The 18,550-nt window shown below is 45.3% G+C and overlaps 1 protein-coding gene across 2 annotated transcripts in view; it reads left to right on the top strand.

Annotated features, from left to right (window-relative positions):
- The window catches only part of NMD3 (NMD3 ribosome export adaptor), a 379,934-nt gene that overhangs the window by 77,174 nt on the left and 284,210 nt on the right, over nucleotides 1–18,550 (top strand). For both annotated transcript variants that reach the window (XM_069618472.1, XM_069618471.1), the window contains one exon: nucleotides 1,657–1,747. In XM_069618472.1, coding sequence (XP_069474573.1) covers nucleotides 1,657–1,747 — 91 coding nt within the window. The remainder of the gene's footprint in view (nucleotides 1–1,656; nucleotides 1,748–18,550) is intronic.

The raw sequence follows: 18,550 nt of genomic DNA on the forward strand, positions 1-18,550 counted from the left end.
ATTCCACCTGACCTTTTTTGGGGATTTGGGTGAGGAGATCACATTCAAGGGAGAAGCTATGGTCCCATAGTTCTCAATGAAGTTCCTATAATAACCAGTGAGACCTAGAAAGGCTCTCACTTGGGTTTGAGTAGTAGGAGTGGCTCAGTCATGTACAGCTTGTACCTTTCTAGGCAATGGCCTTATTTCACTTCCTCCTACCTCATGTCCACGGTAGACATCTTTACTCTGACCAATTTGACATTTACTTGCCTTTATGGTCAGATTAGCCTGCAATACCTATCCTAAGTGGTTAATATGTTCCTTCCAACTAGGGCTGAACACTGCAATGTCATCCAGGTATGCCATGTAGAAGTTCTCCATCCCATTCAGAACATGATTTACCATGTTTTGGAATGTAGCAGGTTCATTCTTTAGTCCAAAAGGCATAACCTTAAATTGGTAGAAGCATTCTGGGGTTGGAAATGCAGTTTTCTCCTTGGCATGGTCTGTCAGAGCTATTTGCCAATAGCCTGAAGTAAGGTCAACTGTACTGAGGTACTTGGCTGAACCAAGTTTGTCCACCAGCTCATCTGTCCTAGGTAAAGGATGAGCATCAGTCGTGGTGACTGCATTAAGAGTTCTATAGTCCACATAGAATCTCAACTCCTTGGATCTTGCCTTTGGTACTAGCACAACTGGACTAGACCATGGGCTTGTAGAAGACGGCTCTATTACCCCAAGATCAAGCATCTTTTTGACCTTCCTTTATGTGGGTTCTTACATGGTCTGACATTCTGTAACCTCTGCTTTTAACAGGTAAACAGTCACCAGTGAGAATCTCGCTCTGGCCCCAAGGGGTCAAGCCTGGTGATAGTGAAAACAGAGGGACAAACTGATTTAACAGATTCTTACACTCCTCCTGTGTTCCAGTGTCAGATCAGAAGAGAGATTAACTCCTGCCATCTTTCCATCTAAAGGTTGTCCCCTGAGGAGGTCAGGCAGGGGTTCACTCTCCTCCTCCGTGGGGTTCCTTCGTCCAGTGTAAGAAGTGTCTGTGTGTCATCTCAAAAGGGTACTTACTGATTTAGAACTGTTAAGAGTGTGTATTTTGAAGTGTATTTGTTTGTTACCATTATATTGCCCCTTCTGAAGAAGGCTTACTTAACTGATTGTTAAATTAATAATTGTTTAATCGAGAAACCTTGTGTGTAAAAGGTTATTTGAATACTTGTCACTGTGAATCTGTGTAACTCCCCTACAGCTCACATTGACCCCTCTTGAGATCAGCCTGACCACTCAACATGCTACCAACCTGTGTAGTACAAGCTTATACCATAAATTGGGTTCCTATTGCCAGGAGGTTATCACAATATTGTAGAGAAGTATTTTGTTGAATGGCCAATTCAGATCTTTAGGAACCACTGCTATTTTTCAGGAAGGATTCAATATGAGTTTTAAAGGCTACTGTTCTCCGATTTTGTTTTGAGAGTAAATGCACCCTCTGCAGCTTTCGCATTCTCCTCCAGGTAATCATTTCATTGAAGTTCCTGCAAACAGTCGATGTTCTTCTTGTGAGGGTGAAATAGGTGCCAGTAACACATTCTTTCTCTGTCTAACACTTTCTGACTTAATCATGTAAATAACCCATAACCCTTATTTTGACCTTAATTTTAGGTCCTGCATAAAAAGACATTTTACTACCTTGAGCAAATCATTTTGAAGCATAGACTTCATCAAAACACTCTGCGCATTAAAGAGATTCACGGTAAGAGCGCTGCTTGATGCGTTAATCTGAATGCCAGCGAGGCTCTTGCTACAAAATGCATTTCAAAGTGTTTATCATAGTGTGTCAAAGATTTATGGTAAGAAATTAACTCATGTAAATGTTAATCTTGTTGCACAAGCTTCAGAGATTCAAGTAGTGGTCATCTATCAGTTGTATGCTCAATCCCTTCTCCTAGTGAGATACCCAGCACTTTTTACTGGACTTATGGATGGACCTTTTTCTTGTTCTCCTGAATGAGGGGAACCTTTTTCCCCTCATTCGTTCTTTCTGGCTCTGATCATGGGAACTCTGTTCAATATGTTTTACTTTATTTTAGGGAGTCTTGCTTTCTTCCATACCTTTTTAAATGCATCTGTGTTTTACTTTAGCAGCACACAGCACCCTATGGGTCGGTGTTCCTGGCAGCCCTTTGGGCTCTTATATTCCTTTTGTATTTCTTGAGAACTAGTGTTCTCAAGATTAGAGGTATATATTGTATCCTTCCTAGCCTTTTCCTTATGAGAGTGCTGAAGGGTTACCTAATATCCCCTTTCTCTCAGCGTTGGAACAATTCTGTTACAGTAACAAGCCGTAGTTATGACTGGTGGCAGTGGACGTGCTCTACTGACCTTTGTGCTATTTTCCACCGCAGGCTGTATTCATAGCTGCGGCTATGTACAGGAGGGTCACTTTGTTCCAATATGGTGGCTCATTTCTTTTTTCACCTTTTCTTGTGTGGTTGTCCTTTCTTGGTCCTCCTTCTGCCATACTGTGTGAGTGAGGTCCTGGTTTGTCTTGGGTGGGATTGCTTTGTGAAGCCCACCAAGGCTCCAGAGTGTCTGGGAAGACAGGAAATGGGATAGGAGTCGAACTCTGCAGATTTCTGTCTTGTGTGCCTCCCAGAATCCAGTTCCTACTGGGAGGCTGCCTGTCCTGATTGGACAGCCACCCACCCCTTTCTGTAAACTGCAGGGCTAGTATGCAGAAGCTGTGTGGGTTCCTGCATAAGAAGGCTGAATCTTCGAGGCTGAAGATAAGCTGACTACTGGAACTGAAGAACCGATGCAGAAGAAAAGCCGTTTGCAGTCACTTCCAGACTACCACAGATGTTCTCCTGTGTAAACGCTGCTGCACGACCCCTCGTTTAAAGTGTTACGGGAGCTCCGAAAAAGGACTCCCGCCCCCTCCTTTTGGCCGATGGGACCAATATGCCTTAAGACCTGTAAATGTGCTTATCAGATGACGTGCTGCGACTTTCCTGGACTGCAAACCGCCAATACCCTGGGACCTCTGACCCAAGTGCAGTGCATAGTCTTCTGAACAACAAATCCTCCTGAAAATTTGCTGGACTCCGGCCGGACACCCAGAAGCAAGATTTGACTCCTCAAAAGTTCCCTCATCAGAGTGCTGGAACGAGTATGCAAGAAGAATTGATCAGGCGGTTACTGTTCATCTGGTGTCCTGGAAAAGGCGCCAAGACCACAGATCTAAGTTGGCGCATGAAAAATCCTTTGCTGGGAGCCCCCTTTATCGACTGCTGCTGTGATATCCCTTCCAGTGCCTCTCCTTTTAACACCACGCCCAAGGAACAACCCACCGGGTCTACAGCTGCTGAATCGTCAAGGCGTCCAGCTTTATCTTCATCACTTTTCAGTTACTGTGGAACTCCCTGGAATACTTACCTAGTCATTCTGCTGCTCCTGTGTTGCTAGGGTGATGATTCGTATGTTTGGGAGTTCGCCCATACACGTTTGCCCAGGCCTAACGCTTAGGCGCATTCAGGGAGACTTCTCTGAAATCTCAGATACATTTTCTTCACAAAACATGTTACCTATTGCTTACAAAAGTTTTCCACAGGAATTCTTGCCTATTCTACAGCTTGTGCCTGCCTTTTGACCTTCATTCTGACCCTGAAAGGGACTCCGAACAAGATAGAGAAGGACTCCTGAAGCCTAGGCTCTGTGAAATTATTGCTACAGTAACTTAACTTGTGTTGGTGTTTCTCTCGTAAGGATCTGAAAGTGTTACAAAGTTATTACTTGCCTTAAAAGTGCATAAGGCCCTCCTGAAAAATATTCAAAAGTTTATTACTTACCTTTGAATTGTTTTACTATTCTAGAAAGTAACTTGAAAGTAATTACTGATCTTAGAATAATTTCCAATGTTCTGAAAAGTAATTATAAGCTCTGAATTGTGCTTAACTGCTTAGGTGGGACCCGTAACTAAACTTATCTTATTTACTTTGAATTGCATACGGCCATTCTGAAAAGTAATTGCTGAGTTCTTTCTTACTTGCTGATACCATTCTAAAAAGTAACCATACGCTCTAAAATGTGCTTACCTGCTTATGTAGCACTGCAACTTCATTTTATTCCTGAAACAGAATATACTGAGTTATTCGAAATGCTGTTTTGCTTATCCTTGAATTGTTTTCATTCTATACGTCTTTTTACACTGTAGTATGTGAATTATTGCTTGGTTTTCTATTGCTGTCTATGATAGTACTTGCCTTATCTGAAGATATTTGCCTTGTGTATATATTGAATTAACCATTATTTTCATACAACTGTAGCATGTGTACATGTTTCTTTGGCCCATGTGTATGCTACAAGTTGTTTGTACCTTCCTACAGCTCTCTCCCTCCTAAGATAAGTGTGGCTGATCTGCCAAGAAGACATTTTTTTATTTGTTACCTTTTGCAAGCCCTGCAAGTTTTGACATTTTACTTACTTTTGTTGGGCAGATGTTCGATTTCGTCTGTACTGCTTGTTTGTCTGTTTTAACATTTTTTCTTAATTTTCTATGGCTTTATGTATCTTGATACTTCTTATGTTGTATATGTTTGAAAGGTTTCATTTCAGCCAATGCAAATAAACAAAAAAAAAACCTTTACCAAACTTTACTTCATATCTTCAGAATCAACAATTATTTGTACACAATTGCAGATTCATTTAACTCAACAATTGATTTAAACACAATTACAAAAACTTTTATAGCAATTTCGTTTCATAAGTCATTTCATAAATCACACATTATAAAATCCAAGAATAAATAAAAATTAAGATTAGACCAAATCTACATATATCACAGTACTTAGATGGATCCTGTTAAAATTATTCCTTTTCACTAATCATGCTACCGATCACAGTACTTGACCAACAAGATCAGTGTGGAGGGTAAGTTGGGGGAGGACCAGCTTCTCCAGGAGTTTACACAGGAAGGGGGTAGTGGAAATAGGGAGATAGTATCTTGAAGCCAATCGGAATGAAGACCCGCGTAAGGGAGTCATTACCCTGACACTGAGCACATTGACAATAGAATACCTGGAGAAGGGAGGCATTCTCTAGGAACCCAATAGTTAAACGAAACTATGGTCAATAAGGAATGATGTGCAAGTCGGAACATTTTCTTTTGAATTGGAACTGAAACCTGGACATGGTGGAAGCACCACAAGCTGGAACTTTGTTTTCCTCGGAAGGAAACTGAGACCTGGAGACGAATAGTTCCCACAGGCGAAAGTCCCCCTACGATTGGAACTGTGGCACGTTGTCCAGAAGAAGGGGGTCATTCTTCCGGACCAAGAAGAACCACTAACCTTTTCTTATTAGTTACAAGTGTGAGAGATAGAAGTAGGTGTTTTGACACGATAATGAACTCTTTCTATTTACTTGGACATTCTGACCGATTCCTTCCTTAGTAGAGGCGAGGAAACCCCTCGTAGAGCTAGGGAGAGATAGGTTTTTACTTTATTTTTGCCTGAATAAGTCTTTGCTAATCACCATGCCACCACTGTCGGACTCCTACGTCTGCACTCTTGCAGTGTTCATTTTCTTTTACAGAAATTAAGTCTGGATTGGGTAACCTACCGGTGTTGAGAAAATGGGCTGTTGATAGGGGGTTTGATAAGCCAATGCAATAAGAACTGTGGCGTTTTATGAAAATAGGCACATGGAGCCAGTACTGAATTCTAACATACGAGAATCCTTTCACCTCACAAATACCTCAAACCCCAGCATACAGGATGGGAGGACAGATATTGTCCCTTCTCAAGCTTATAAACTCTTTGAATCCTGGTCATATAAGGATCATCCTTCAAACTGGCAAAGCAAATCAGACCGTGCTATAATGTTATGTATTCAGTTTTATTACTTGCTGTTAAGGCAAAGATTGATGCAGTACCCTTTGGGTGCACTGCAACAACCTTGACCTCCTGGCAATAGGAACCCAACCTTTGGTATAAGCCTGTACTACACAGGTTGGTAGCATGATTGAGCAGCCAGGCTCATCTCAAGAGGGGTCAATGTGAGCAGTAGAGAAGTTACACAGAGAATCGCAGTGACAATGATTCCAATAAACACTGATACTCAAGGTTTCTTGATTGTTTAGTCAGTTTGAATAAGCCTTCCTCAGAAGAGGCAATATATTAGTAACACACAAATATACTCCAAAATACACACTTAGTGTCTCTAAATCAACAAATACCCATTTGGGATGGCACACAGACACTTCCTACACCCTCAGGTGACTTAACTAGCTAGGACACTGTGGACATTAATATATCACTGTTGCATTTAGAGCAATACTTAGAAGTATGTCAAAAGAAAAGTGTTATTGGAATAAAACAAGAGGTCACACAATTATTCTGAAACACGTAAGTACTTTTGAAACCCCTCAATGCAAAGTAAGTTAACCCCTTCCTGGAAGGAATGGCAGAAACACAATGTCAGAGGAAAGAAGAGTTATTCAGAGGGCCGGGCCAGGCCAATGTCAATTGGGCAAAAGTCTAGATGAGCTGAAGCACTTCTTGTAAGTGAATAAGCGTCTTGCACAAAGTTTTAGGAGTAGTTGTAGAAAACGTTAGAATCAATGTAGGGCCACAAGCTGTTCAGGCTTGTGGGGTAAAGAAGCTGTGAGCAACTCTACAGAGCAATCAAGACAAGTCTCAACTGAGAACATGTAAGGCTACCAAGCAAGAGGTAAGTTCTCTTAAACTGTACCGTACCTTTTGGTTCGAAGAAATGGTTCCAAATGGCTTCTGTTCCTGTGTGGCTCTGCAGATCCTGTTGTTCATGTGCCTCAGTCGTGGGGACAAGAGGGAGGACTTCTGGGAACTCCTGCAACACAACGGGACGGTCGTTGACAGCAAAGGACAAACTTCAATTCAGCGGCACTTCGTGGTATCAGCTCCTCGCATCTCAGCAAATGGCACCACCGCGGACTCTCGGATACCACTTTGGACTTTCCTCGCATCCATGGGTCCAGCACTCTTTTGAGGTGGCTCAGGCTTGGTCAGTCCTGCGTACTAGGAGTCCGGAGGATCTTCTAGCAGCTCGGGTCCGACTTAAAAGTGATGCAATCCAATCTGGTGTTCCTCTCCCTTGCACTTCGGTTCCTGCAGCAGCAAGGAAGTACAGCCAGCTCAGAGAGGATGTCCAGAAGAGTTCACTTTGAAGTTGATTGGTCCCACCAACTCAAGGGGAGAAGTCGTCCGTGTCAGGGCTTCTCTAGTCGAAGCACAGCAGCAGTGCTTCACCGGGCAAACCAACGGTCCAGGAGTTTCAGCTTCGTCCAGTGGGTGACTGCCTTCCAAGCCAAAAAGCCTTGCCTATTATGCAGGTTTCTCCCATTCATTCCAGCCTAGCTGTCAGTCACACAGCAGGGTGGCTGTCCTTGCCGGACAGCCAACGGGCCAATCACCTTTGGGTGCATTCCTGTAACCAAGGGGATTAAGCACAGGGAGTTTCGGCCACCTCCCTCACTTCCTGCTGTTTCCAGACATACTGGAGCCAGAGGCAGGCTTCACTTGTGAATCCCGCCATAGAAAAAAACGAACAAAGGGACCAAACCTAGTTTGGCACGCAGAGTAAATCTCAAGAAGGATCTTTCCTACAAGTAATGGTGGAAAAAAGACGACCATGGCCATTTTGAAAATGGTAGTAAAGTAAACCACTGCCACCAGCCATGAATTGTAGAAAGGGTAACATAAAAATGTTACATGAGAAACTAGACAAAGGGGATAACTAAGTAGCCCCTCCAGCACCCTATTGTAAGCTAGTTTGTGCTGGGTCTAGAAAATTACAAATGTAAGTAAAGTCAATTTCACTTTACTGCTCTTGGAAACAGTAGTTTATCCAAGAGAAGGTATTTAAACCTTTTGGGAAATCTGAAAGACTTCCCTGTGTCCCTGCACTGAAGGTGCTCTGTGACACAATGTAGAGATGATGCCTATGGAGTTTGGCAGACTCTATACTTAGGTAATGACAGTGGGAGTCAATGAGCTTCCACTACTTGTCTGTGCCCGAACACTTGTAACACAAATTAGACAGTAGTTGTATGATTAAAAATAGTTATTCCTTGGTCTAAGTCCCTATTGCTAGTTGTCTGGCCCTATGTGTGAGTATCTCCTGCACCCATGTATGGTACATACATCCCTAGTTCGCGTTGGTGTGCCGCCTACAAGAGGTGTAGAGATTCTTGCCCTCAACTCTCTCACTACTTTTCTAGCTCTAAATAATTAGGTGCACATCAGTGTTCCTTTTTAATATTACTGCCCCCAGTCTGAGTTTTATATTTAAAATAGTTTTGACAGGATGGTCCAGGATTAAAAATAAAATAGATTATTTTTTCTATCAATCAGTAAATGAATTTCCACTGTTTGATGGGGTTATAAAATGATGTATTGCTTGCTCGAGCCCTCTCATCAAACGTATGTAGGGTCCCGGAGTTGCGGTCATCAGCCCCACAGCTCTTCAATATGTCAACCGGTTTCAGCGGTACTTATAAATAGCTGCCTTCTTCAGGATGGAGAATCTTGCATTCTCAGTGACCATATCATTTCTTCAAAAATCTCCACATCTTGGAGGGTCGAGGAGATTCTTCGGGATACCCACGGGCGTTCCAGCTTTTGTCTTGGTCCCTCTAGGGTTATATATGGTGGACAAAGGGGAATAGTGCTAGGGGAGTATTCTGATTCAGTTTTCTCTGCGGGGACTTAGCATACTCAGTGAAGATGATGTTACCTCTGATATCACTCGGTGTACTCAAAACGTTGTGTTAGTCTTGCTGGGTGCACCTTTTCATTTGGTGACTTCCTGCATGGACCCCCTACAAACAAGAGAATTTATACTAATATGTAATGCTCTGCGTCAACTGTATTGCAGATATAGTACAGAGTGGTGCATACATATATATAGTTTCTACATTGTGGCATGTTACCTGTAGGGTGGAGATCCTTCCTAACAGGCTGTGTGGATGCTTGGTCTATTTAGTAGTTATTTAGTATTTATTTTAATTATATAGCGCAAACCAGGCCCGGAGGCTACTGGGCGCATGTCTTGGAAACAGTGGTTACATAACAGTATGACATTACAAAGAACATTTAAGTTGAACATTGGAATATGATCACATTGCAGGTTAGACAAATAATACATAAGTAATCAGATTTTTCAGAGTGTCAATTGGTCGTCTGAGGTGACTAGCCATAGTTTGGCTTTGTGTTTGAATAGGTTGAGGGAGGGCAGATTTCTGATAGTCAGAGGCACAGAATTCCACAGTTTGGCTGCCAGAACTGGGAAGCTGGCCCCACCGGCTGTTTGGAGCTTGTATCTAGGGATCAGTAGGCTTTGGCTATGGGCGGACCTTAGTGAGCGAGGTGGGATATACTGAGTGAACCGTGAGGATAGATAGATGGGGGCCTGCTTATTCACGCATTTGTAAGTCGGGGCAAGAGATTTTAGTGAAATCCTTTAGCCAATGAAGGTTCTTCCTAGTTTCGGAGATGTGGGCTGATCTAGGGATGTTGAGGGCTGATCTGATGGCGTTATTTAGTATGATCTGGAGTTTGTCAAGGTTACATTGGTTAGTGCCTTGGTACAGTGCATTACAGTAGTCAAGTTTGGACATGACCAAAGTCCTAGCAAGGGTTATGCAGTTCTGAGAAGAAAGAAAAGGGCGACATGCTGTGATCAGCTTGCATGTGTAGGCAGAGGCGGCTGCGTTTGCGTTCGTTTGTTTATGGAGGGAGAGAGGGGAGTCCAGGTAGATTCCGATTTTTTTTATTTGTATCTTTGGAGACTTTTATGGAGTTTCCGTCGATATTAAAGGAGTTAAGTCTTTGCTGCGTACCTAGGATGAGGAGCTCTGTCTTATCGTCAATAAGACAGAGCTCATGTTGTGCCATCCAGGTTTGAATGACATGGTATATGTCATTTAAGGATTTCGAGTCTACTGTGTAATCGCCCGTGATGGGGATGAGTATCTGGGTGTCATTAGCATAGTTGGTGTAGGTGACACCCAGATAGTCAAGCACATCAAACAAGGGTTTAGTGAAAGCATTGTAGAGGGTAGGGGATACGCACGATCCATGGGGGAACCCCACAAGGGACTGGCGCAGGGTCGGCAGAGGAGGTAGCGGAGAATACCCTCATATGTCTGTTGTCCAGGAATGATTTAATCCAATTGGTGGCATTGTCAGAGAAGTGGGCTGCAGTTTTCAGATGATGACAAAGGATTTGGTGGTTGACCAAGTCGAAGGCAGCGGATAAGTCTAATAGTAGTAGCAGGGCTAGTTTACCTTTGTCTTTTAGATCCTCAATTTGGATTTGAGGTCTAAAAGGGCTATCTCCGTACCATGCTTAGGTTTAAAGCTGGATTGTCTAGTGCCTAGAAGATTTAGTTTCCAGATAGTTCTGTACCTGTAGACATGCTGCTCTGTCTAAGATTTTTAGGAGAAACTGGACCGTCGTGCTGGGCCTATAGTTGGTTGGGACCTCAGGATCTAGGGTTGTTTTTTTTAGAAGAGGGATGACCCAAGCATCCTTCAAATTGTTAGGGACCACTCCCGATTGAAATGAGCAGTTGATAAAGGTTGTAATGAAAGGAGCGAGGTCTTGGGCCGATTCCTTAATGATCGGAGCTGGACAGGAGTCCCCTTGGCAGTTGGAAGGTTTTAAGTTGCAGATGATTTTTTCAACCTCAAGGGTGGTGAGCGGCGTGAAGCTGAAAGGCAAGTGAAAGTCAGGGGTGGTTGTTTTAGGTGGCAGTGTTTTGCTTAAGAGGGGAGAGTGGAGAGAGTTTTGTTTAGCGTTAATTTTAGTTTGCAGAGTGGTTATTTTGTTGAGAAGTGCATTTTGTATATTGTTGCACCAGGTGCTGTCTTTAGTGCACGAATCAGGGGCAGGTGAAGGTGATTCTAATTCTTTGAGAATTTTGAATAATTCTCTTGTGTTGGATTCTGTTTGAGATATGCGTAGATTATACGTCTTTTTTTTTGGCTTGAAGTATGGCTTCCTTATAGTTAAGTGAGGTGATCAGGAGGGAAGTTTTATTAGTCGTACTAGGATGACTTTTGCAAAGTGCTTCGGCCTTAGCTTTTCTTTGCGCAGAGCGTTAAGCTGCAGGGTGAACCAAGAGTTCAGGTTGGACTGTTTGGCTTTGTGAATTTTTAGCGGGGCTATGGTCTCAATGGTTTTGAGCAGAGTACTGTTGAAAGTGTCTACTAAGATGGTGGGGTCCTTGTGCTGTGTGGCGCAGGTGTTCAAAATAGGGAGGATGAGAGTAAGACATTTCTGCCTGGTAATGTCCTTTTTACTTCTGGTGGGTATAGCGGGGGCTATGGTAGGTGTGGGCTGAGGGTTGGTGGCTGACATGAGGAAGGTAATGACGTGATGGTCAGTCTAGGCGCAAGCAGTGTTGGAGCTGACAGTGGTGTTGCAATTAAAGTCTGCTAACCAATCGAGCGTTCTACCCTTGTTGTGGGTAGGATCACGAATGCGCTGCTGGAAACCTAGGTTGGTGAGGGTAGTGGCAACTTCGGTGGCCATGTGGTCCTTAGGATTGGAGAGGCCAAGGTTGAGGTCACCTAATATCAGTACCTGGGAATTAGGTTTCGTGTTGGCAGACAAGGCAGATGTAACATCGTCAGTGAATGAGCCAAGTGGTCCTGGAGGTCTGTATATAAGGTGGAGTCTTGCTGTGTTAGTAGGTGAGAGGGATAGTTTCACTGATAGAGATTCTGCAGAGCTGAATTGGGCATTGGCAATAGTTCTCATAGTGATCTTGTCGCTGTGTATGAATGCGGCGACTCCTCCTTTAGACAAGTTGGATTGCCGATCATTTCTAATAATGGCGTAGCCCTTGGGTAAGGATAGGGCGAGGAGTGGGCCAGAGGCATCATGTAGCCAAGTTTCAGTAATGGCTAGGAAGTCAAGGTTTTGGACAGTGATTGGGTCTGCAATGTCAAGGGTGTGAGCGGTGAGGGATCTGTCCTTGATAAGGGCTCCCTTGAGTGCTGAGGTGGGTGTGGTGGATGAGGAGGGGTTAGGTGGTGTAGGTGGGATGGGCTGTAGAAGGGCGGTGTGGCTGCGCTGAGTGCAAGGCGGTCGGGGCAGTCTAGATCCAAGTCTGGTTTTCCTGTATTGTATTGTGCATGGAAGATTTGGTGTAGGTTTAGTGGAAACGTGCTTAAGCCACAGGGCTGGGTCATTGAGGTAAGGATTTGAGGGAAGGTCAGAGCAATGGAGCATGGTGGAGGGAGGGGTGTGTTGGAAATCGTGGGTGTAAGTGTGGTGTGACTTAGAAGTGCTGGCTGGGTGAGTGCCTACAGTAAAGGATAAGGATCCTAAGACGGCAATGTGGGTGAGGTAGAGGCTGGCAAAGGGCAGCGACCGCATGTCGTGGCCTGATAGTTTGCGTGATAAGTATGGTGTCGTGCCGAGGGGAGGGATTATAATTAAGGTGGTAGTGGCTGGGTAACTAAGACACAGTTAGCCTCAATGCAAAGGAGGTAACATCTAGATTCGAAATATTACACTTAGGCTAAATTCAGCAATTCTAAAAGGCAATTAGACTCAAAGCAAAGGAGGTAACGTGGATAGGGGCTGGGGTCAGTTGCATCCAGTCCTCTTCTTGTCCTGACTCTGAGTTTTATCTGTGGAATGGAGACCATAAAGGGTCAGCTATTGTATTTCAATGTTCACGTAAAGAGGATTCAAAATTGCCATCTAGTTGTTGGCCAGCGAATACATAAGCCATTCTTGGGGAGAAGGGATTGGTATTCTGGTTAATTGTGCTGATGCCACGCTGTCTGTTCATGTTGCGGTTATTTTTCATACAGCTGAACTACTGTGTATTAATAATCTTAATTATTCAGTATTTTGTTGTGCATAGGTGACCAGAAAAACCCTGTTTCCTGGGGGTACTGGTACTGGTTACATATGTCGGTCTACAGTATAGCCGTTCCTTTCTGATCAGAGGGACCATGCTTGTGGCAGGATATACGTTCCGCCGTGAAGCATGCTGCAAATACAGTGCAGCCTGCTCACGTTCGTATGTTTTTTATTTTGGTCAATACGGGTGTGGCAAATTGCTCGGCTTATAGATATAGCAAAAGAGCCCCTGTTGCTTTTTAAGGTTGCATATATTTTCCCAAGGAGTCCCCGTTTATTCTTACCTAAGACTGCTACGTAGTCTATCTCAACGGGCTGTCTCCGGATGGGCGATGTTCTAGTTCGACATCTTGGATTCCTATGCTTATTTCATGGATCCTCGCGTGGACACGTGCGCGACGTGCAGCGTGGGACTACACAAACTCTCAAGCTTAATGGGAGTTGTAGTCTGCTGATTCACTGCGCGTTACAGTATAAAAATGTGTGTAAATATGTAAAAAGAGGGACGCGCATCTCTCCTTGGTGGGGCTGTAGTAGAAGGTGCCGCCACGTTGAGGTCACATGGTGCTACTATGGCTAGGGGTGACTGCTGCTAAAGCCGCAGAGGTGCAGAGTGTGTAAAACAGCAAGCTAATGTCTCTTCCATATTAGGCTGTGCGTTGGTATAGCCCGGGACATGTTGGGAAATGTGGTTATAAGAACTACAGTGTTGCCATAATGCTACCTGGCACTGCAGTCGATGCTGTGTTCAAGGTCACATTAAGCCTGGGAATGCAATATACAGTGAATGTAGTTGGACCAACACCCTCTGGAATATGCCGAGAACGTTGGGACATGCCCCCTGTGGAAAATTTACCAAGCACACAACCACAGTAGATATTGGGTGGAAATACCCATGGGAACAGAGGACCTTCACAAATTGCAACACCACCAATGTGGTGTACTTGATCCATTGCCTGTGCAATATGAGGTACATTGGAATGATGACAAGAACAATCAAAACTCGGATCTGTGAACACTGATCAAACATAAGGACAAAACGATGTACCGCTCCACTAGTCTAGCACTACCTGTCAAAGGGGCATTCAGAAAATGAAATGGCATGGACAATTTTAGAAAAGTTGACTATTCCAAAAAGAGGAGGCAATATAGCGGCATTACTATTAAGAAGGGAACAAATTTGGATTTTTAGACTCCAAAGCCATAAAAATGGCCTGAATGAAGAAATATTTTGGCAAACTCTGGCTGTGCAGTAATCAGCAGCACATACCAGGACCGTACCAATTTCCCCATCGCTTATTACGGATAGCGATGTCTGAGAAAGAGTCAGATTTAAATCATCCACAGGAAAGGGCAACATAAATTATCCATCTTCCCTCCAGAGAAACCACCAACACACCCACTCGACAGTGCGTCTAGACCAACCATATTCAATCGGATACCATACTTCCAGGGCCAACGCGACCTTAAGCACAGCATTTACTGCAGTGCCGGGTAGTACCAAGGCATCACTGTAGTTTTTACAACTACAACTCCCAACATGTCCCGGGCTATACCAACGCAAGCCTAATATGGAAGAGACATAAGCTCGCTGTATTACACAGTCGGCGCCTCCGCGGCTTTAGCAGGAGTCACCCCTAGCCATAGTAGCACCATGTGAACTCATCGTGGAGGCACCTGCTACTACAGCCCCACCAAGGAGAGATGCCCGCCCCCCTTTTTACATATCTACACACATTTTTATACTGTAACGCGCATCTCTTGTCTAAAGAAAAAAAACACGGGGGCATTACACCGCTATGTATTGAGCCAGTGAACTACAACTCCCATTAAGCTTGAGAGTTTGTGTAGTCCCACGCTGCACGTCGCGCACGTGTCCACGCGAGGACCCATGAAATAAACATAGGAATCCAAGATGGCGAACTAGAACATCGCCCATCCGTAGACAGCCCGTTGAGATGGACTACGTAGCAGTCTTGGGTAAGAATTAACGGGGACTCCTTGGGAAAATATATGCAACCTTAAAAAGCAACAGGGGGCTCTTTTGCTATATCTATAAGCCGAGCAATTTGCCACACCCATATTGACTAAAATAAAAAACATACGAACATGAGCAGGCTGCACTGTATTTGCAGCATGCTTCGCGGCGGAACGAAAATCCTGCCACAAAACAGACAGCACGGCATCAGCACAATTAACCAGAATACCAATCCATTCTCCTTAAGAATGGCTTATGTATTCGCTGGCCAACAACTCGATGGCAATTTTGAATCCTCTTTACGTGAACATTGAAATACAATAGCTGACCCTTTATGGTCTCCATTCCACAGATAAAACTCTGAATCGGGACAAGAGGAGGACTGGATGCAACTGACCCCAGCACCTAGACCAAGCATCCACGCAGCCTGTTAGGAAGGATCTCCACCCTACAGGTAACGTGCCACAATGTAGAAACTATATTTCTGATGTTTGTTAATCTGCTTAGAATCACATGCTGTGCATAGGTCCGACATCCAGTGGTCACTGCGGAGTATTGCATTTTGTTTTTCGTAGTCGAAAAGGGGACGTCGACAAGGCGTGTCTGTAACACTATCCCTATAGTGACGTGCGTTGTACCCATAATACCTCACGCGTCGAGGTCCCTCAGATTGTTTTTTTCCGCCCAGCTTCTGGTCGCCTTACGCGGAGCTCCTAGAGAGACATTGCTAATACTTACTACGGACCTCGGTCCTTAATTATACTTATTATATTGTCAAAGATCCCTCCCCTCGACGTTAGCTGTGAAGCTGTTTCTCCGCCGAGCAAGTTTTCGACGGAGGGGAAGAGACGGAGGAGATCCTTCGGCGCTGCCGAACACGTGGCCTGGCCTCGCCGGCCAACATACAGTAGGGAGAGTGGGGGTTCGAACTTTTATCTTCTCTTTGAGAATGTCTTTCTTTCTCCCCTATCTTTCCCTTGGGGTTGTTATCACCAGTTATTATTGCCTCAGCTATGGAGAGGACACCTTTTAAGTTTTGCCCACACTGTAGGGGCAAATACACTTGGAAGGACAAACACAAGCTCTGTAATCGTTGCTTGCCCCTCGATCATAAGGAAGACAGCTGCGCGGCCTGTAAGCTCTTGAAACCAAGAACTCTTAAAGAACGCAAAGTTAAGAGGTGGGCGGACTACGCTATGTCGAAGTCAGTTTCCTCACCCGCCGCCGCTGTTACAGAAAGTGACGAGGAGGGTGATAACTCGACGTCCGTTATGGAAGTCATTAACCCCCAGAAGGAGCGCTCGCGCTCCTCGACGTCCGTCCCCGGCCCCGACGGGCTCGGCTCACGCCCTGCTTATGGGGATGAACACCCCGGCGACAAGGACGCACACAGACCCCATAGGCCTAAGCACACAACCCACGGCTCTTCTTCGTCGAAGACGAAGGATCCATCGGCGCCGAAGGGGACGCAGGGCACTCCGGCGTCTACCTCAGACCGTAAGGGTCTCAAGCCCCACCCGCAAACGCAGCCGCGACCAGCGATTGGGCTTTCATCAAACACGGGCGCTACCCCAAAATCATCCGACGTAACGCTCCATAGAGCGGCCGTCGAGGAACAACGCGTAACGCAGGCAACGTCGACACCAGAGCCCTCTACTGACAAACTCGTTGTCGAGAGCCTGGCGAGAATTGTTTCCGAAGACAAACGTAAGCGGACGACGAAACAAACGTCGAATACCGCACAAAAAGCTATGGAAACGCCGAAAAAGCACAAGAGTAGCCAGGAACTGCCCCCTTCATCTAAGGGCACTTCTGAACTACCGGAGGGCTTTTCAGAGGGCGACGGAAACCTTTCTTCGACGTTGTGGGAGCGTTCTAAGCGTTTTGAAGGTGAAAACACTGATTTCCCCCCTCTAGACTATTCAGGGGTCCCCCATGAGACCCTTGAAAGACTCCATTCTTGTATGGAGAAAATGGAAAGGTTTTTGGGAAACCAAAACCCACCCACACCCAAAAGACCAAGAGAATGGCCCCAGGATGACCCTAGGGTCAAGATTCCTAGGCTGTTTCCCCCTTCTACAGACGTATTTGACCTCACTGAAGAGGAGCAATACCTCCAGTAAGATGAGGAATGTTTGGGTGGAGAGGAAGAACATGAGGAAGAGGGGTTTGAAGAAGATCCTTACACTAGTGCAGGAGCTTTCGAAGAAGATACAGCTACCTCGCAGCCCTGGCAATCCCCATCAGTGCAGCCTTGGCAATCCCCATCAGTGCACTCAGACCCTGATGTCTTTCACCCTTCTCCTCCCAAGGATTCACCTATTGGAAACACCTCTCCCATAGATGACCAACCTTCGCTTAATGCACTATTGCGCAAGGCAGCAGCGCATTTTGAAATAGACACAGGGGAGACTCTTCCTGACAGACTTTGTAGAGAAAGTTATTAAAGAAAAAGCCCCTGTTAGTCAGTCTATTCCGCTCCTGGCTTCTATAAAGAGAAGAATAACTCCTTCCCTTTCCAATCCTGCCTTAGTCAGAGGGGTCAACCCTCGGATAGAAAAGCTCTTCAGCCCTTCGTCCTCTGACCCTTTGTACATCAGAGGCCATTTTATTCCGGACTCCCTCGTAGTTACTAATACAAGGAAAAGAGCAGGGGTACCACTATCCACTAGTGAGGCACCACCTGACAAAGAGGGCAAAAAGCTCTATGCACTGGGGAAGAGAATCACGACGTCCGCCGCCTTTTCAACTAGGATTGCAAATAACAATTCCCTACTAGCTAGCTACGCAGATGCACAGTGGAGCAAGCTGCGCAGCGAAGCAGAGGACGCACCAGAACCCCTGCGTTCACGCCTGTTAGCTACAATCTCAGAGGGAACTCTTGTAAACCAGGGCATCGTAAAGAACTCCTTAGATGCCGCAGAGATGGCTGGCCGTTCCCTGGTTCAGGGAATACTTCTCAAACGCCATGTCTGGCTGCGCAATTCGGGATTTAAGCCGGAAACACAGGCTTCCCTGATAAATAAGCCCATAGAACAAACACATCTGTTTGGGAAAGCAGTTGATGAGGCCCTAGAACATGCGAAGAAAGCGTTTGATACCATCAAGACTCTTGACTAAATTTCTAGGCCCCCTAACAGACGCGGCTATGGCAATAGACGCTCCTTTCGTGGCCAACGCCAGCAGCAAAACCAACAGCAATTTTACTCTGCTACCAACTGGCCCTCTAACCAGGGTAACAACACCCAGTTCAGTCAAAGAGGCCAACGCCGTGGCAGAGGAAGAGGTCGCGGCTCCAGCCCCAAAGGTTCCACGCCCAATAACAACAAATGACCCGAAGATTCGGGTCCCCTCCCATGCATCACCGGTCGGGGGCCGGCTAACATCGTTCCTTTCAGCATGGGAGGGAATATCGTCAGACCGCTGGGTATTATCCACCATAGCCCACGGATACTGCATCGAATTCAACGGTTCCCCGAAGTACAGACCCCCACGGAACCGACGCATGACACCGGAACACCTCACCATTCTTCTTCAAGAAGTAGAAGAGCTACCGAAAAAAGAAGCTATAGAGGCTGTCCCCCTATCTCAGGTAACAGAAGGTATTTATTCAGTGTACTTCCTTGTACCCAAAAAGGACTTAACCATGCGCCCTGTATT

This window comes from Ambystoma mexicanum, chromosome 10, assembly GCF_040938575.1.
Source record: "Ambystoma mexicanum isolate Mex_15411 chromosome 10, UKY_AmexF1_1, whole genome shotgun sequence".
Taxonomy (NCBI): domain Eukaryota; kingdom Metazoa; phylum Chordata; class Amphibia; order Caudata; family Ambystomatidae; genus Ambystoma; species Ambystoma mexicanum.